The sequence below is a fragment of the Tursiops truncatus genome, chromosome 6 (genome assembly GCF_011762595.2).
Source record: "Tursiops truncatus isolate mTurTru1 chromosome 6, mTurTru1.mat.Y, whole genome shotgun sequence".
Classification (NCBI taxonomy): domain Eukaryota; kingdom Metazoa; phylum Chordata; class Mammalia; order Artiodactyla; family Delphinidae; genus Tursiops; species Tursiops truncatus.
In genome coordinates this window covers 8,915,767-8,934,505 of record NC_047039.1, presented here as the reverse complement: position 1 = coordinate 8,934,505, position 18,739 = coordinate 8,915,767, and the positions used below count along the sequence as shown (strand labels likewise).

The 18,739-nt window shown below is 51.3% G+C and overlaps 1 protein-coding gene across 1 annotated transcript in view; it reads right to left on the bottom strand.

Annotated features, from left to right (window-relative positions):
- Positions 1–1,109: 1,109 nt before the first annotated feature.
- XKR6 (XK related 6) overlaps positions 1,110–18,739 on the bottom strand; it is a 270,750-nt gene continuing 253,120 nt past the window's right edge. The window contains exon 3 of the mRNA XM_033857570.2: positions 1,110–2,257. Coding sequence (XP_033713461.1) covers positions 1,293–2,257 — 965 coding nt within the window. The 3' untranslated portion in view covers positions 1,110–1,292. The remainder of the gene's footprint in view (positions 2,258–18,739) is intronic.

Below are 18,739 nucleotides of genomic sequence, written 5' to 3'. Positions count from 1 at the left end.
CCACAATGGTGAAAGACAGAAGCACCAAACAGTCTTTGAAATGGGTCAGTTATTACAATTGAACTTATTTTTTATGTTCTAATTTTCCTCTTTGTGTTACTATTTTTAAAAAGCACAAACGAAAAATGAAGAATTCTTTCCAGATCAATTTAAGGCTTCCCACCAAATGGAAACAGAAGAGGCCTTACACAATATCACATGGGATAAATGTATACCTTTCACGGCCTTAAAATGACAGAACAAATCATTTTTGCCAGTCACTGATTAAGTATTGTGCCTTTAAATTGATGTCATTCTTTTTGCTACTATGCTGAGTTTTATTATTACTGATTCTCTTTGATTACATATATGGAAATCTCCTTTAATTTGCTTTAGAATTTCCTTTTCTTAGCGAATTATTAGGGTGGTTTTTGTTTTGTTCTGTTTTGCTTTTTCACCAGGAAACAAATGCGATTCTTAATAGGTGAATGCTAAAATGGCACCTAATCAGCCTTCAAGGAGCTTTTCCAACCATCTGAATTTCAAATGGCCCTTTGGCTCCGAGAAGGGGCTGAGAAGTTGGGGGCAGGGACGGGAGAAGGGGGAGAGAAACCAAAAAGAGGGAGGGGTTTCTATGCTTTTGCTTTTGGTCAATTTGTTTTCTTCAATACAAATCATCAGATAGGAAGAATGATTGCTTTGTGTTTTATTGGTTGGTTGGTTTTTGTTTCGTTTCTAGATTGGTTTCATTTGATTGTTTAATTTTCCCTCTCCCAGTGCAAAAATCACCAGAGAGTTTTGCATGAGAAAACGTGACAGTACTTAATGAAACTCAGCACCTAAGGGCATAAGGCAGTTGAAGGTTTTGTTTGTTTGTTTGTTTGTGTTTGTTTTGTTTTGTTCTTTCAATCAGCACCAATCCCGTAAATGACCTACACTTGGTGTAAAGGTATAAAACTTTGTTTTTCTTTTGGAGTGGAGACAACTCCTTCTTCTCCACCGTATGAACCATAGTGTGGGATTTTTTTTTCAATACTGTTACTTATGTGTAAAAAACAAAAGAAAGGTTTTCTTTTTGTTTTTACTTACAAAACATAGAGAATATCTTTGTATACATACAGCGACTGGAAAGAAAGCTTATCTGAAGGGGTTGTGACTTATTTTCTTTTTGTTTTTTGTAGCATTGGTGGTGGTGGTGGTAGTGGTGGTGGTAGTTCTGTGTATTGAAGGAAGGGAGGAGTTATATTTCTTGCAAGCGGCGTTTACCGCAAACCAAACTTAAGGTCCCCTTCTCAACTTGGGTCAAGATGCTCTTAGAGTGAAGACTCATACTGTAGCAACTCGTAAAGGAGCGGTCCATCTCGATACCGAATGCCTACCGCGGCGGGGGTGACATACTGCAGAATGTTAATAGTCCTTCTCAATCTCCTGTCTACAAAATGAGCATCCCAAGCTGGGTATCTCTTTCTTGGCATGTCAATCTTAATGAGGGGCCCTTCTGGGAGGTAAGGACGCCCCAACGGGGTAGCGGGCCCCATGGGTCTCACTTGGAAAACGGGCAAGCAAGTGTCAGCCGTGAGATCCTCCTGTTGTTCCGTTACGGCTCTGGTAGGCGTGACCTGGGTCCCCCGGTACCCAGGGGTCTGAGGCGCCATGGGCTCAACATCGGGGGGCAAAGGGATGCCCCAGAGCAGCTCGGCACAACAGGAGCTGGCCAAGATCTTAACTCGCGGCCCCGTGGGATGCAGCACACCATAGTATAAGAGCATCAGAGCAATCCCAGCCACAAAGCTAATAAAGACACAACACAGTGCTGGCACCGCAAAGGAGTCAGTGGTCTCCGGGTCTCTGTAAAAATACCAAAGGAACGTCAAGGCAGCATTCTCGGTCAAGACTATCGTATAATATGCAAACATTCGATATCGAGTCCGCCCTTCCTTGACGTTAAACCAGCAGAAAATGTACACGATCCCTACCACCATGTTGAAGAGGATCTCCTCCCACTTGGACATGCAGAAGTCTGTTCCGCCATGGATAATCCAGAAGGCCATGGCACACCAGTGAACCACCACGAAGATCCCGAAGTAGAGCTGGAAGATGGAAGCAAAGAGGGCAAAAGAGAGAACTCTGGATGAGATGGTGAAGAGGCGCCAGAAGAGGTGGATGAGGGCCCCTCTGTAGCTCATACTCTTCTTGTCGTCCCTGGAGTCCCGCAGCAGCTTGTGATAGGAGGCTAGCACCCAAGCCAGGGACATCAGGGAAGTCACAGAGGAGACACCTGCCGGAAAGACACAAACCCACACAGTCAAAACCGTGGACCTCAACCGCCGGGCACAGCAGGGCTGCCAGCCGAGGAGACGCCCACACACACCACGATCTAAAGGAGGAGGGAGAAAGAAACACAAAATCAGGACCCGAACTTGGAGGCCATGGCTGCCCCCTAAGCTGACAGCTTGTGAAATCTAGCTTCAGTGTCAACGACCCGGTCCAGAACTTCTGGAGACCCGCGGCTCAAGAGTGAAGCTGAGGTTGGCGTGCCCTGCCAAGGGGCTGGAGAGCCAGGACCGCTGTGCTGGCTCATCACCTCTGCTGTGGGAGGGACCCCATGTGTTCTATTGTAAGAGATCATAAGCTCACGGTGGGGTCGGCGTCCTTGTCACTACCAGGCTGTGCTCTCAGAGCAGCCAGCAGACGGGATCACCGATTGTGAAGACCGAGAGCTTGCTAACGCCCCAAGTTGCACAACTGTTCTACTTTGAGAAGGCTTTGGAGTCACCCTTCCCCTTCTCGCCAGCTCGCTCAAGGCCAAGGAGCCCTTAAGGGGATCTTCTTCTATCTGGCATTTCCCCATCCACTCCCTAAGGCCACCCTGATCAAGGACCCGGGGATAGCCTGTGTTCCTCTGACTGCTTTCGCATTCACTCTTGTCTCTCGTGGTCTCCCCACGTTCCTTGTTGCCTTCTCCAATCAGCCACTGCTCAAGGTTCCCCGAGGCCTTGACTGGTGAGGCCCTGTCCTTCTCTGCTTCTGTCCTGCAATGAGCAGTGTAACTTGGGCTTTGGGGATGCCTTTCCCCTCCCTAGCCCGGTGAGCTCTCCAAGGCCTCTGCACGTCATTACCTACATGTCTCCTCAACGAGCAAGTGAATGTGTCTGATCCCAACGGACGGTAGAGCAATTTTATTTATGACGCTGCCTATGTGATATTTGTAACTCAATCAATCTAAACACAATAAACAGTGGCTGGAGTCTCTCCAAATCCACCCATGAGCAGGCAATCATGAAGTCAGGCATCGTCATACCATCTCCTCTGGAGCAAGACCCCCTTGTCCCTCTGCTCCTTCAAGCACTATCTCCACTCAGTCCGTCTAGTGCCTCTTTTGTTTTTCTTCTCTCCCCAGATTTCAGAATTAAATGCAGCTAAATTCAGCTGGAGCCCTGAATACTACCCCATGGGCCACCATCTCCTAATCAAAGTCCCCACCTTCACCCCAGAGCACGATTCCCCTACAGCGTTCTTCCAGGCTGACATCAAAGTGACCTGGTCGTTTTCTCTCCTAAGGCCAAAGGTCAGACCCAGGAGCCTCGTTCATCAAGAGACCCATGAAGCTGGCCCAGAGCTCCAGCCTTCTGTTGGTCTTTCCCCGGCCCCTCCTCACCTCTCCACTTGACCCTCAGTGAAGGATCAAAGTCCTCTGTCGCTCCCTCCCCCCCCGCCCCATGCATTTATCCTTCCCCACCCAGCCCACGCGGCACCTCCCTTCCGACATTTCAGGGAGATGCACCGGTCTGCAGCTTGCAGAACATTAGAGTCTGATGCCAAAAACCAGTGTGCTGGCAGAGCACAGAAAAAGCCTGGAAGGTTAACTGTGACAATGAGTATGTGTTGCTTTTGCAAGAATCACAGCCAATGTGGAAAATAAACAGGGAAGAAACAATCCCAATTTCTCCATAGAAGCCAATCTTGAAAACACCTGGTGATTTTCCTCTCACTTTTCTGGAAAGTTCTGAACACAATACTTAGGTGTGTGCTGCTTTGCCCTTTGTACACACAGGGCATTTCCACCAGCCTCTGCTGAAGCCATGTGGTCTCTTGCGACCATGTCACAGTGGCTATGCTGACCTTTCAGAGCCCCCTGTGTTCGTGTTCTTTTGAGGCTGGGGCAGGGAGGCGAATGGGTTCCCTTGGGAGTCACGTGATTTAGGCTGTAGGTTTCTGGACGGCAGGGAACGTGCAGTCATCTTGATCATCTGGGCCAGGCTTATTGCCAACACTGGAGCATCCTCGGAAAGCTTCTTTGCGGCATTACCCCTCTCCTGGTGAACCCATTTCTTGATGCTAAAAGTGATACATCTCAGAGGTGCTACCGACCCTCAGTGATCAGGGGGATCTCTACAGCAGCTGGATGGAAAGAAGGCTTGATTTTTCTGTTTCTTCTAATCAAGCAAAAGGTACTACTTCCCCTGTTTGCAGAAAAGCACAAGCTCGTGAAGTAAGAAGTTAGCTTTCGCCGAAGCGTGGTCTAATCCAGTCTAACTCTGAGTGTGCTCTTGAACAAACTTGGGGTGCAGAAGCAGGACAGCCCCTCTGCTGTCACCGTCCTGATTTCATTGTTCGGTGTGCTGTGATGGTAGCCCCATCCACGCCCAAAATGAGCAAAGAGGAATTCAAACGTCCACTGACCACATTGGTGAAGCGAAATTCAATCCTTCATCGTCAATCTATCTTCTGGGTCACCTACGCCACTTCCAGATCCATGCCTGTGGTTTCAGGGTACTGCAGAAATCACTCCCCTCTAAGCCGACGCACACACTGCCTCGGACCACGGTCAGCGCTTCTGGAAGTTCTCTCTAGGATGTGGCATGAATGTTCCGCAAACGTCGTAAGACATCACTGCTAAATTACAAGGGGGGCTCGGGAGACAGTCACGTGGAGGACCGAGAGCTGACACTTGGCCGGGGGCCTGTGGGCTGGCTGATGTCCAGCCCCCGTCTTACCTCTCTGCCTCATCTGCTCCCGACATGGTGAAGTTGTAGATCGCCAAACGTTATATCCTCTGGAGCTTCACAGACCACCCACTTCAAACCCACACATCCAACAGGAAACAGAGGCCACCCCAGAGAAACTACACACCATGATTCACTGAGCATGTATCTTATTTAGAAGAACCCTGTGATGTAGGTACTTGTTATGGGCAATGTCCCCACCTCTCCCACCCCCAAATTCTTATGTTGAAGCCCTAACCCCCAGGACCTTACTATGTGACCGCATTTGGAGATAGGGCCTTTAAAGAGGCAATTAAGGTAACATGAGATCATTAGGGTGGCCCTAATCCACCCTAATCACTATTGTCCTTATGAGAAGAGATCATTTGGGCCCACAGAGATGCCTGGGATGTGCTCACAGAGGAAAGACCACGTGAGGACACAGCAAGAAGACGGCCGTTTGCAAGTCAAGGAGAGAAGCCTCAGGAGAAATCAACCCTGCCGACACGTGATCTTGGACTTCCAGCCTCCAGAGCTGTGAGACAATAAATTTCTGTTGTTTTAGCCACCTAGTCTGTGATATTGGATACAGTGTTCCAATTCCATTTTTTTGATGAACAAGATATTTTTCAAAAATCATACTTCTATCAAGAAGTAGAATTGGAATTGAAACTCAGACTCCACGGCCTTGAAAGTAGCCACTGTACTAAATGGACCCTCCAGATTTGGTCTCAGAAGGGACTGGGCCCTCTGGGTGTAAAGGATTTGAATCTTTTGCCAAGAGTGGATGGGAGGTGTAGTACCTACAGGTATCTGAGAGAGGGCCCTGAGTATGGAGCTAAAAACCAAATCTGAATTCTCTTCCACTTTCCTCAGGAAAGTAACGTTCAAGCCACAAAGAAAGAGATGACTCCAGCAGAATTAACTGAGATCACTTTCCCTCTGTTAAGTGATTAATCTTCAAAGGCCTGCAGCGTATATTATTACAGAGGGAGGAAGTGCAGGGTTTTCCTCCTGCAGTGGCTCACTTGGAGATTTCTGTCTGGCCCGAGGTCAACCCAAAAGTCAATGCATTATCCTGACCAAGACCCCAAGACCACAGCAAGCGGCTGTGGAAGCAGCCTCGTGGCCCCCAGTGAAATTCCCAGACAGGCCTGGGCACATTTATGATTCCTCTCACTTACAGCTCCATCATTTTCTGCGTTGCAAAGATCAGACTGGAAATTGTAAAACACTCCACGTTCGGCTGTGACGAGTTCTGGGCAGTGACCTTCACGGCTTGCTCTCTTTTCCTGCCGCAGACCAGGAAGGGGGGATTGCAGCTGGCCCACTGGGTGAACCAAGTTCAGCCCCACCATCTGGGAGGTCACTAAGCCAGAGCCTCATGGGGGCCACTCCCTGAGAAAGGCTTGGGACAGGGGCCTTGGGGCTCTGATCACCAGACCCAGGGGCTAAGGTTTCCGGAAACAGGATGTCCACACCTTATGACCAACAGAGCAAGAGCATGAGGGGCTGCAGCCTGCAGTTGGAGGCCCTTGACCAAGGAGGGCCAGTCCTCTGGGAAGTCACCGTCACCACCAATTTGGTGGTGTCCCTGCAATACCCAAGGGTCACTGCCAGTTGAACTGTTGCCAGTTGGGGAGCAAAGCAAAAAATGAGTGTGGATGTCCCACCACGTGAGAAGCAGACAGAGTGACAGGGTGTCTGAGGGAAGATCGGGACCCTAAAATCAGAGAGGGGTGGGGAGCAGATGAAGTGGAGGAACCAGGAGGAAAGGTGTGATGCCGTGGAAGGGACCAGGGCGGCAGGAGGGCCGTCATCAGGGTGAGGTAGGGAGGCTGCAGTCTGGCAAGAAGAAGCAGGGCCATGACCCGGATGGACCAGAGCAGAACGGCACTGGGGGCCAGTGAATGGGAGCCAGAAAGGGGACTTGAGGAGAAACCAAATCGCGAGACAGTCTCGCCGGGGGAACGCTGCACGTGGGTTCAAGGAGTCTCTGAGAAGCCGCAGGAGCACCTGGATTGGCCCCAAGGCTGTTTGTGAGCCTGGGCGAGTGGGGTCCACTGCTGGACTTTGTTTCCCAGAGCGGGGGCGGTGAATGCCCGGCCCTGTCACCAGCTGCCCTGTTCTCCCTTCTGCCACAAAGAGCTCCCTTCTGGTCCCACCGCTAAATCACACACTGGAAGACACTCGAGGAGGAGGGACTGGATGGGGCGCTGAGCAGAGCAGAGCAGGCGCAGAAGAGTCAGCCGTGCAGACTCCTAGCTCCCAGCTCCCTCCTATCAGCGTGTCTCCGTGGGCAAGTGCCGCCAGCTTACAAAGAACAGCCCCCTGAACCCTGCACCCTCTGCCGTGAGATCCCACCTCTCCCGTCTCTTCTGCAACCTTCTCGAGGGTCACCTCCTTGCTCCCTTAACTCTCCCACCTCCCTTCACTCCTGACCCCCGAGTCACAACCGAGAGCTCTCGGTGAGGTTGACGACCAATTCCTAAGGGTGGCATTCAGAGGACTGGGTCCATGCATCTCCCCCGACTCTGACATCTGTCATTTGGATTTACTCTGCCTTTCACACTTGACCATTAGCTAGTCCCCAGTTATGGCATCCTTTCCCTGCTGGGCTGTTATCCTCGTTTTACAGGTGAGGAGACTGAATCTGAATTTAAGAGATGTGGATGTGGCCACACTCCCGTTGTGACTCACCTGATTTATACGGCATTGCACCCCCATGGGCGGGTCCCCCAGAGATTCCCCAAACCAAGAAACAGGCTCAAGTTGCTATTTGTCTATCCACACGTCAAGGTCAACATCTGCCTCTCTCAGCCCTCACCTCCTCCCTCCTTCTACCACTGAAGCTAAAGTTTGGGGGAACTCCACCACCTGCTTGTCTAATTTCCACTGTCTATTTTCTCCAGATTGAGCTCCTATTAGACGGGCAATTCTCTTTCCACCCATCAAACTTCACCCATCTTCCTACATTTTAAAAAAGCCCAGTCTGTGCCTAGAAATGCTCTCAGAAAAAAGATAAGGCAGCTGTGAGCACAGCTCTCTAAGCATCACTGCCTGTCTCCTGTACTAACCTCCACCCAGGAGACACAGCAAGGGAGTGATGATACAAAGGTACTTTCCTACCCGGGCCACCAGGGAAAGGAAACCAGCCTCAAGGATGCCATCTGTGAACCAGGCTCAGAGACGTCAAGTAACTTGGCCAAGGTTACACAGGAGTAAGCAAGAGTGCGACCACCGACCCCTGGGATTATCTCACTCCTCACTCACGGTCTGTGTGCTGGGGCCAGTCATCCTAGCTTCCGAGATCCAGTTGTCAAATTGGCAGGAATTTTGTGGGCTGGCTGATGTCATGTGAGAGGACTGAAATAGGTGTGGTGGGAATATTTACACCACAGAAATTGGCAAATGCTACAAATTAGGGTTCCTTCCAACCCTGCTAAGAACTGGTTGTTAAGCATTTACCAGCACACCCCTTAAACTTGCTGAACATTGTTGCCGATTAGAGGAGCCTCATAATGTTCTCCTCCACATTCCCACTCCACACTTCTAAGCAAATCAGACGCACTGCCTGGCGGTCAGTCAGAATTATATTCTGTGAGTCTGATGTGGCAGCAACAAAGAAATCAATCTCTTTTTTCAACTTACACTGAAAATACATCCACAGTAAATAATTTAAGGTCTAACAGTTTTCTTTGAGCTGTAGACTTTTGCAAGCACTGACATATTCATTTTAGTCCCATTTGGAGAGAGTGTGATCCCCACGTGAGGTTACCACATGGGGTCACCTTAAGACACTCCTGACATTTCCAGACTGACCTTTAGGAAGGGTCATAATAAAAGATGGCATCCATCCCTGTGGATGTAACCCTCAGGACAGACACACCGGTGGCTGAGGCAACCTGAAAAAACCCAAGGCCAGTCAGGGTGGCATGGTGTAAACATAGGAAGGAAGGGAGGATTGGAATAATTCAGGAGAGCTGACATCTGAGAAATTGTACCTTCACATGCTCCTTAACGTCAGGGAGATGGTCCAAGGGGGACAGAATTCAAATCCGGCCACCACAGCAGGAGTCTCCGTTACAGAGCATGTCTTACCATGGTTTCTGTGACAAATCTCTTCATTGACTCTGAATTCAGGCTCATTATGTCACCTGCTAATCTCTAATAAGTTTCCATAACAATAATACCCCCTCTACTGAACAGCTACCTTGGCCCAGACTCTATGCCGTGACACCCATTAACCGGATCATTCTTCCCTATAAATGTATCTGAGGCTGATTTTAAGATGCAGAAATGAAGGCTCACAGTCTAAGCCACTTTTCCAGATCCAGTAGTTAAGAAATCACAGAACCAGGATTTGAACACAGGCTACCTTAACTCCAAAACTCAGATTCTCTTCTGAATCACTGGAAGGGCATGTCTTCCCATCCCCATTCATAAGTGAAGGAATTAGCATTCAGGTTTATACATCAATTTCTTATCAATTTGGTAATCGAGCCCCTCTGATCATCTCTGAGAGCACCGGTGGCCAATCTGTAGGCCTGCCAAGCCGAGGACCCCCCCTGGAGGCCCCTCCCTGAGCCTGCCAGTAAGTGCAGAGGTGGTGACGCCTCTTTTTCATCTCTTTTGCCCAGATTGTTGGGAGGACCTCCTAGTGGGTTTCCCTGCATCCGCCCTCGTCCCGACAGGCCACTCGCAATTCCACCAAAGTGACTAAGCTGAGGTACGTCTCTCCTCGTGGCCTCCCAGGCATGGCGGCCTGTCAACGGTGCCTGACTTTCAACCTTTTCCCAGGGAGGCTATGCCTTCCCGCCCTGCTGAACTCAGCTGTGCCCGTGACCTGTCCCAGCCACTGGCACATGAGCAGAAGCATGTGTGTGTCACATCCAGGAGGAAGGGCATGCTCCCTCACCCCTGCCGCAGTGACCTGTGATAGACGCGCAACAGCAAGAAATGAACCGAAGTTGTTTCAAGCCAGGGCAATGGTTCTGGCCTCTAAACCCGGCACGGCCAGCCTCTCCTGCTGACACACCGCTTCGCTCAGGGTTAATGCCGTGGTCCTTATACGGCCTGTAGGGCCCCTCGCGACACTGCCTGGAGTTACAAGTGTATACCATGGAGTCCCCACCCACGCCCTTCACCACCTGCCTTCTCCGATGGCCTCAAACCTAAGTCCCTCTCAGGGCACCAGACCTTCATCCTGGGCCCTACATGAGACGGCCCCTTCCTGCTCCAGGGTCGCCTCACGCCAGCCCCTCACTCCCCCTCTGTCCCACATGATCCAGGCACAGTCCTGCCTCAGGGCATGTGCGCTGGCTCTGTCCTCCACCTTGGGGGCCCTTCCCCATGTCCCCAAGTGTCACCTCACTAAGGCCTTTACCAGAGCTCGGCCTCTCAGCCAGGCCACCGCTGGCCAGCACACTGAAAACTGCAACCCCCCAATGCCTCCCCCACCTTCCAGGCTTCATTTCCCACCTTAGCATCTCCCACCACCTCCATACACTTTCTCTCTTACTCATTCCCCTTTTCCTTAAGTTCGTAGGTACCGTGATGCATGTGAGCCCCCAAGGGCAGTGCAGCAATTGGTCAGGTCCTTCTGAAACTGTGTGCAAAACCGTGGGGGTATTTTTCTCACGAGACCGTCCACAGCTGTCCTCTGATTCTCAAAGGGGCCCATAGGGAAAGGGGTCTGTGACCCACCAGCCATCTCCCCTCACGCCATTTTCCCCCGGGGAAAGGGGAATTCCCCGGGAGCCTTCATTTATGCCTGTGTCCTTTAGAAGAAAACCTTGAGGGTAGAAGACGGAGATGAAGAGGAATAACATTCAGTGAATGTTCCCAATGCATCAGGCATTATGCCAGATACTTCGCCTAAGTTATTTCGTTTCATCCTCACAATAATCCCCTGAAGTGTCTACTGGTGTCCCATTTTATAGGAGAGGAGACCAAGGCGCAGAGAGGTAAAAGGATCTGTCTAGTTACTGCACGAAGCATGTCCTTTTATTCTGATGGTTTGCCTTGTGGGGTCTTGTGGATCCTGGAGGGACCGCCCCTCCCAGGTTTAGCAAATTCCTCAAAATAGCAAACCACAAGTGCTTTTCATACGCAAACCAACCAGTCCGGAACGCACACCTCCTCTGTTGGGCTCTGACACTCTGGGCCACTATCCCCCTGTCCTAATCACCCCAGGGCCAGGTAGGGACAGCGCTGTGCCCCAGAGCCTCCTGAAATTATTCAGACTAGCCTATGCTAAGCCTGCTTCCCCTGCCTCACTCATTCCTTCCCTGGGAAACCACAATAAAGGCTCTTGCCCACATTTTCCCCTCACTCCCTCTGCCTGCTGATGGACACTGGTGCTTCCCCAGGTGGCCCCCCACCCCATGGTGTGGCATGCCCTCTCCCCTTGGGATCTCTGAGTAACAAGCGATCTTTTCAATGGCAGTTGTCTCCTGATCTGTTGCCCTTGAGACGCCTAAATAACAACAAAACCTGTCTTTTAAACAGTTACAACATTAGCAAACTGTTGGAGAGGGAGCTTCAAACCCAGTATCTCCAGCTCCAAAGTCCCCCATGGCCTGGGGTTACAAGGCTAAAAAGCCTCCAGGAATTCCCTTGTCCCATGGGCTCAAATCCAAGCCCCGACTCATGGTGCCCAAGACCGCTGTGTCTGGGCCCTGCTCCCAGGCCCGTGGTCAGGACCTGGTGATATTAACGCACTCACAGAGGCAGGAGAGCACCGTGGTTCTGAGTGTGTGCTCTGGAACCAGGATAGATTCTGCCACCCTGCTGTCAAGTGTCACCTTCCCCGCTATATCAGTGTCCTATGGCTGCTGTAACGAATTATCGCCAACTTAGTGGCTTGAAACAGCACAGATTTATTAGCTGACAGTTCGGAAGTCAGAGTCTGAAATGGGGTTCATTGGTCCCAATCCGAGGTGTCAGAGGTTTGGGCTCACTCTGTAGAGGCTCCAGGAGAAAATCTGCTTCCCTGCCTTTTGCAGCACCCACAGCTGCATTCCCTGCATCCCCTGGCTCACGGCCCCTCCCCTCCTCTTCAAAGCCAGCAGGGTGGCATCTTCAACTCTTCCATTTGTCACATCGCCTTCTGTCCCTCTGATCCTCTGTCTCCTTCTTATAAGGACCCCTCTGATTATATCAGATACAACTGGATAACCCAGAATAAGCTCCCATCTCAAAATCCTTAAGTCAATCACACCTGCATAGTCCCTTTTGCATAAAGTGCCACGTATAGGCTCAGGGGATTAGGAAGTAGACATCCTGAGGGGCCATGTTCAGCTGACACCACCCACAGTCACCCATTTAATAGCAGGGCAAAGGTCCTCAATGGGAATGTTACGTTCCCCCATCGCCCCCCACCCCCAGGACATCTGGCAGACTTTCTTGGTTGTCACAGCTCGGGGTGAGGGCGCTGTGGGCATCTAGTGGGTAGGAACCAGGGATATTGCTAAATATTCTGCAGAGCACAGGACAGCTCCCCAATACACAAGCAAAGAATGATTTGGCCCCAGATATACTAGTGCTGAGAATGAGAAACCCTGTGACGGGGTTCCTATTCCTATTTCCTCAATGTTCTCAAGTTACAAACAAACTGTGAACCTGCATGTGTCAAGCAGCTGGAGATTCAGGCTTTCTAGAGTTCCTCCTGAGAACTGCTCAATATCCTGAAAGAGGCCCCTGGGGCGCAGACCAGTGACCTTGGGAGAGGTCATGAGAACAGCATCTCTGCGATCTGATACCTAGACAAGGAGTCTCTTCTGAGCGGCTGACCACGAGCTGACGGTCACTCTGGGAACATGGGGGAAGGCAACAGCCCCCCTCTCAAGGAGCTTCAAGGTCAAACACTGGTATTTAAAGGACCGGGCAGGAGGAAAGCTAAATCCAGCCCTCTGATTCGGTTGCCTCTTCTTTCTAAGATGCTGTCAGAGCTATTGAAATACCATCTTCACAGCCAACTAGGTAAAGGCAAACTTTAGAGAGTCTAGAACAAATGTCAGCCACTCAGCTGGTCTGGCACAAGCCTCGCAGACGCCTGGATCCTGGTGGGCCTGAAGCACACTGTGAAGAAATCCGTCTGCTATCCCTGGAAAGTTCCAGCAAATCCACCCTCACTGAGGAGCAAACAGCCAACCAGTCTCAATGCCCTGATGCTCCCAGACGGACTGCATTTTAACAGAGGCCGTGCGATGCCCTGGAAAGCATGGGCTTTGGTACAAGCAGACTGGGCCTTAGTTTATTGTTCGTGACCCATGCGTAAAAACATGGATTTGGAATATTCAATGTATATTTGATATATGTACATCTTTGATGTACTCACATACTATACTATATATTTATATATCTATATATGGTGTATATATATAGAGAGAGAGACAGAGACAGAGAATGTGTATAGTACAATGTACATACGTGGTGAATATATAGGGTGTACATATACAGTATCCTATGGCAATAAAGGTGTGCCTACATGTCCTATTCCCCCGTACACACGTATATAGACTCAATTATATTTGAAATGGTATTATTCATGTGTTACTCGTTATTGCCTGTCTCCACTAAGATGTAGGCCCCCGAAGGGCAGAGACCCGCCTGCCTGGCTCACCTCTGTTCCCCCAGAGGCTAGCACAGGGCCAGGCGTGCTCAGTGCAGATGTGTTTCAGGGAACCTGTGTGATGTATTATCGTTGACCGTCAGACTTACCTATAACATTTTTTGTGTGTGTGGTACGTGGGCCTCTCACTGTTGCAGCCTCTCCTGTTGTGGAGCACAGGCTCCGGACGCGCAGACTCAGCGGCCATGGCTCACGGGCCCAGCCGCTCCGCGGCATGTGGGATCTTCCCAGACCGGGGCACGAACCCGCATCTCCTGCATCGGCAGGCGGACTCTCAGCCACTGCGCCGCCAGGGAAGCCCATACCTATACTATTTTGACAAAGGCCTAACCTAACTGATTTTCTCATGCAATCATGCCCTCCCAAGAGAGAAGTAGGCCTGCAGCCGGGGGCAAGAGCATCTCCAGCTCAATCTCCCCTTGCAGGGCCCTGGGATTCCAGGTTTGTAAGTGGGGGGAGATGAGGGTCCTGCTGGGATTCTAAGCTACAATGATGTAATTTAATCTAAACCCCAAAGTCATTCCCTCACCCGAGACACAAAGTAACCGCATGTGTAACTCTTACCCCTAGTCCCCAGGTGGCTTCCCCTCTAATTTCACAGGGTCCCCACCCATCCTCTCTGAGTAGATTACAGCAGGTACGATTATTCCCAACTTAAAAAGGAGAAACCGAGGCTCAGAGAGGTTAAGTGATGTGTCAGAGATCCCAGCCAAATTAACAGGCAAGGGGGGTGGCTAGAAGCCGGCGCCCACAGCTGGAGTTCCCACCTTTTCTCCTGTCACATCCTGCCTCCTCCCCCGTGAACTGCTCCTCCAGCCAACCAGCTCTGCGTGTCCCTGACAGGTCACCGCACGATCTGACCACCGCAAGAGAAATCCTGGGAGGAGAAGGGCTTGGGCCAAGGGCAGGGGCACCGCCCACTTCTGCACCAGGGACTGAAGGGTGGGGAGGAGGGAGAAGCGGGAGAAATGGGGGGGACAGAGGCGCGAGACTGGCCATCGCAGGCTGACCTCGCTGCTGCTGCTGCGCCCTCGGCACTGTGCTGGGCTAGAGCCAGCACTCTCCACGGTCCTGGCCTGGTTACAGGAGGAACGGCCCCTGGAGCCCTGGAAGGGACTGTGTCGGGAGGCTGCGGAGGGCTCTCCGACTGCTGTTGAGCTCCACGGCAGCTCAGGCGAGCAGCCTGGCGAAGGGAGCAGAGCTGCCAAGCAGGTGACGTCGCCCAGCCAGAGCCTCGCTGAGCAGGGCAGCAAAGCGGGCCTCGGATGGGTGATTGCCAGGGGGCCCCCTTTGTGACACAGACAAATGTATTTCACTTGCTCCTGACAAAACCCCTCTGAGGCAGGAGTTACGACGCATGGTTTACAAACGAGAACCCCGAGGCTCAAAGAGGTTAAGGGCCTTATGGGACTGATGCAGCTTCTAAGTGCAAATCAGAGTGTGAAGCCAGGTCCACACCTGTTACCACTCAAAACAGGAGGCAGCACCTTTTCTTCTAGGCGACAGTCTCAGGAGACTACCGGAGGGACAAGCAGAGAAGGCCTCAAGGTACTTGGTTATTACTGGGGCAGGGTGGGGGGGTGAAGGGAATGATGGGGTCCCCAAGAACAGCAGGAGATGGGGATGAGCTCCACGCAGTCACAGGTGGGCAGGTACTACAGCGGGCAGGCTCCTGAACCCCAGGGTCTGGCAGCCTGGGGCACGTGGGGTCTGAACACATAAGAGGGCCTGGAATTGAGAGAGGACTCAGCTCTCCGCTGGTCAGCGTCAGACCCAAACGTCACTCCAGGTTGGCCAGGGAGTGACTGCCTCACCCCTAGGACTCCTCTTGTTGTCCTGACCCACCTAACACCTCCAATTGTGTCTAGAATGGAAAGGATCCCTTTTTTATTTTTACAGATGAAGAAGGTGAGGCTCAGACAGGAAGGAGAACAGCTTCCAGGGACTCCCCCATTTCCTTCTCAGGGTCTCTTCCATTCCACCCACTCCCCAGGAGTGAGAGATGTGTGACACAGGAAGACATCATTCATGAAATCTGTAGGCCTTCTTTCCTTGGAAATCTTAAGAAATAGAAAAGATCTTTTGAAGATCACTTAATTGCCGTCTTTCCTGGAGCTGGGAGTTCCCACGAGACCTTGAGTTTGCGATTGCCTCTAATGTGAATGTCTAGCCTAATAATTAAACATTGCTCCTGTCCGATTCTTGCTCAGATTCCCCCACTTTTCTCTTCCTTACAGTCACAGCCTGCCAGACTGAAAGGACTTCAGGAGTCCCTCCTGCCCTTACTCATATTACTCAGGCTCAGAGATGAGATGGGAGAGATTTTCCCAGCATCCCTTGCCACGTTCTAGCACAGTGGACTCAGGACCCAGGGCTCCTTCAGCTGCCCGCCTCCCTATGCAGGAAAGTTGCGGGGTGGGAGACAGGAGAGCAAATCTAAGAAGGGTGACGTGTCTCTGTGGGGCAGTGAAACTGTTCTGAGATTGGTCGTGGTGATGGTGACAACTCCGCGGATACACTAACAGCCATTGAATCGTACACTTCAAGTGGGTGAATTTTACGGTATGTGAAGTGTATCTCAATAAAGCAGTTTCAAATTTTTTAACAAAGCAGAAGAGGAAGAGATGCTCTGCTGTCAGGACCCCCGGGGCAGGGCTGAGCCCAGGCACGACACACCCACCTTCCCAGCCTCCTGGCTGCTCCCCAAACACTGGAGTCACTTTCTTAGCCCAAGGCCTTGCCCTTGGCTGTTCCCTCCTCTGGTACACTCACCTCCAGAGATCTGTGGGCTGGCTCCCTCCCTCCTTCATATCTTTGCTCAGAGGTCCCCTTCCTGCCACCCCATTGAAGACTGGGAGACCTTCCTGCAACACTGTTGAAGGCTGACACGGCTCTGCTCCCCCGCCCCTCTCTCTTCCCAGCTTTAGAGCTCTGCTGAGTACCTACCATTTTCTAATAGCTGTTTTGTTCATTGTCTGTCTCTCCCTACAAGAAATGCAAGCTCCACGAGAGCAGGGCTTTCTGTCTGTTTTGTTTATTGCTCGTATCTGTCCCCAGTGCCTAGAACCATGCTTGGTGCATAGGAGGTGCTTAATAAACAGTTACTGACTAAGTGGCCCCGTTACAGTTACGGCTCAGGCTTCTGAACTGGCAGCACTCGGCGCCTCCCCCGAGAAGCCCCACTGGCTTTGTCCCAACGTTTCATGCACAAACATTTTCAGGTGGCCAATGGTTATTTCATCTGTGTTAACTGTAGTGAAACTGATTTAGCCTGCCTTTCTCAAACGTTTTCTGCTGCTTTAAGAACGCTCCCTCATACGTACATACTGCCTTTTCTTTTACACTTAAAATTTGTTAAGAGCGTAGATCTTACATGTGTTCTTATCGCAGTTTAAAAAAAAGAACTCTCCTCTCTTTTTGATGCACCAAAAGTGATGTCTCTGTTTAATATCCTTGCAAACTCTGTTTAGAAGTGTGAGGTTTTAATGTTCTGTCTGACAAGAAGCCACTGGGAGCTGAAGCAGAACTGGGAGCTGGAGTTGGCTGTTCAGGGCACCCTGTGTGTAGACGCCAAGCGGGTATCTGATGGGCAAGAAGGAGGGGCAGCTTCTCAGAAGGAGACAGAAACAGAGCTGGGGAGAGTTCGTACCCCGGGGAAACGAGAGAGGCCGAGTCTGTGTTCTGAGGGGAGAAGGAAGGCGTGTCCCTCTTCACTGCAGTTACAGGTGAAGATGCAAGACAGCCAGGGGAAGGGCATGAACAGGGAAGCGCACATCTTCTCCTTTATCTATCCTGGAGGCTAAGACCGAGAAATGGCACGAGCAGCCTGGAGCTGAGATCCGAGGCTGGAAGATCGTGGTACCAACCTGGTCTGCAACCCCAGAGCATCTCTCAGAGCTAGCGGCTCCAGCTCAGCACGGGGCGGGGGTGAGGGCCAGGGGGAGTCAGGGAGAAGGGGGCTACTCCACCAGGATTAAGTCAGGCGGTGGCTCACACAATAGGGGATCGGGGGCACCGAAACCCCCCATAACTCTGCTCAAGGTGATTCATTATCTGATGGTGTTTGATGCAGTGAAATGGTTGTTTCAATAACAAAGTTTACTCCTTGGTAATGAGGAAAGTTGAGTAGGAAATTCCCAGGTCTGGTATAGAACACAGATCTGTGGTCATGGGCCACACAACCAGACCACCCTCACTTTCTGGGTGGCAGCTTCACCTAAGTGTAACCAAAATCCTAAATGATCAAGGAGCCAACTTTTGTGTCCCAGATTTGGAGGGTAACAGCTAATGTCCATATGAGCGGGACTGGAGAGACACGACAGCGCTTTTCACATTACAGAAAAGAACTCTCCCAAGGGGAGAAACATGGACGTCTTTCACTGTGGGGAGGGGAAGGCAGGGAGGGCCGTTTAACCAAGCCCACAGCTGAGAAGCAGACCCTGGCCTTCGCTCCCCTGAGAACCGGAACCTGGAAGCCTAGCCCTCACGCAGAATGGAAACCTGATCCGGAGAGGAAGCCCGGAGAGGGAGCTGATTGGGATGACTTTCGTCCTCACTCGGGAAAGGAGGAAGAGCTCCTGGGGTGGCAGCTGAAGAAAAAGGTACAGACGGGAGCAGAGAAACTGGACGAACACCTGCCTCTCTGCAGCACTCTCTTGCTGGAGAAAGGAGCAAATGTGAAGCTAAGGTACACGCCACTGGTGGGCTTCTGATGTAAGCGGAGCTGACAAGTGAGGTTAAGAAAGAAGGAAACTATTAGGGAGGTTAGCACCAAAGGGACGGAAAGACAAGAGGCCTATTTGTATCTCAGAGCTCAACGTTTGTTTAAAAGAAAACCAATGCTTAAGGGCTTGGTGTTTAAGAACGCCTACCGAAGGGTAGGTATCTTTGCAAACCCATTCCTGACACAGCATCTTGCCTACAGCAGAGCAGGTGCCTGACAAGTGGGGTCGTGAGGCCACGGGCGAGTGGTCATCAGAGCCCTGTAAGGCGGATAACTCCTCACGGTGAGCTCAACCCCAAAAGGCAGGCTCAGGTGCCGTGTGGGTGTCGCCAGTGGCGCTCGCCAGCCCTGCCGATGTTCACGTGGGAGGGTCAGAAAACCCAAAAAGCCAGGAAAGGTGACAGAGCTACGAACCCT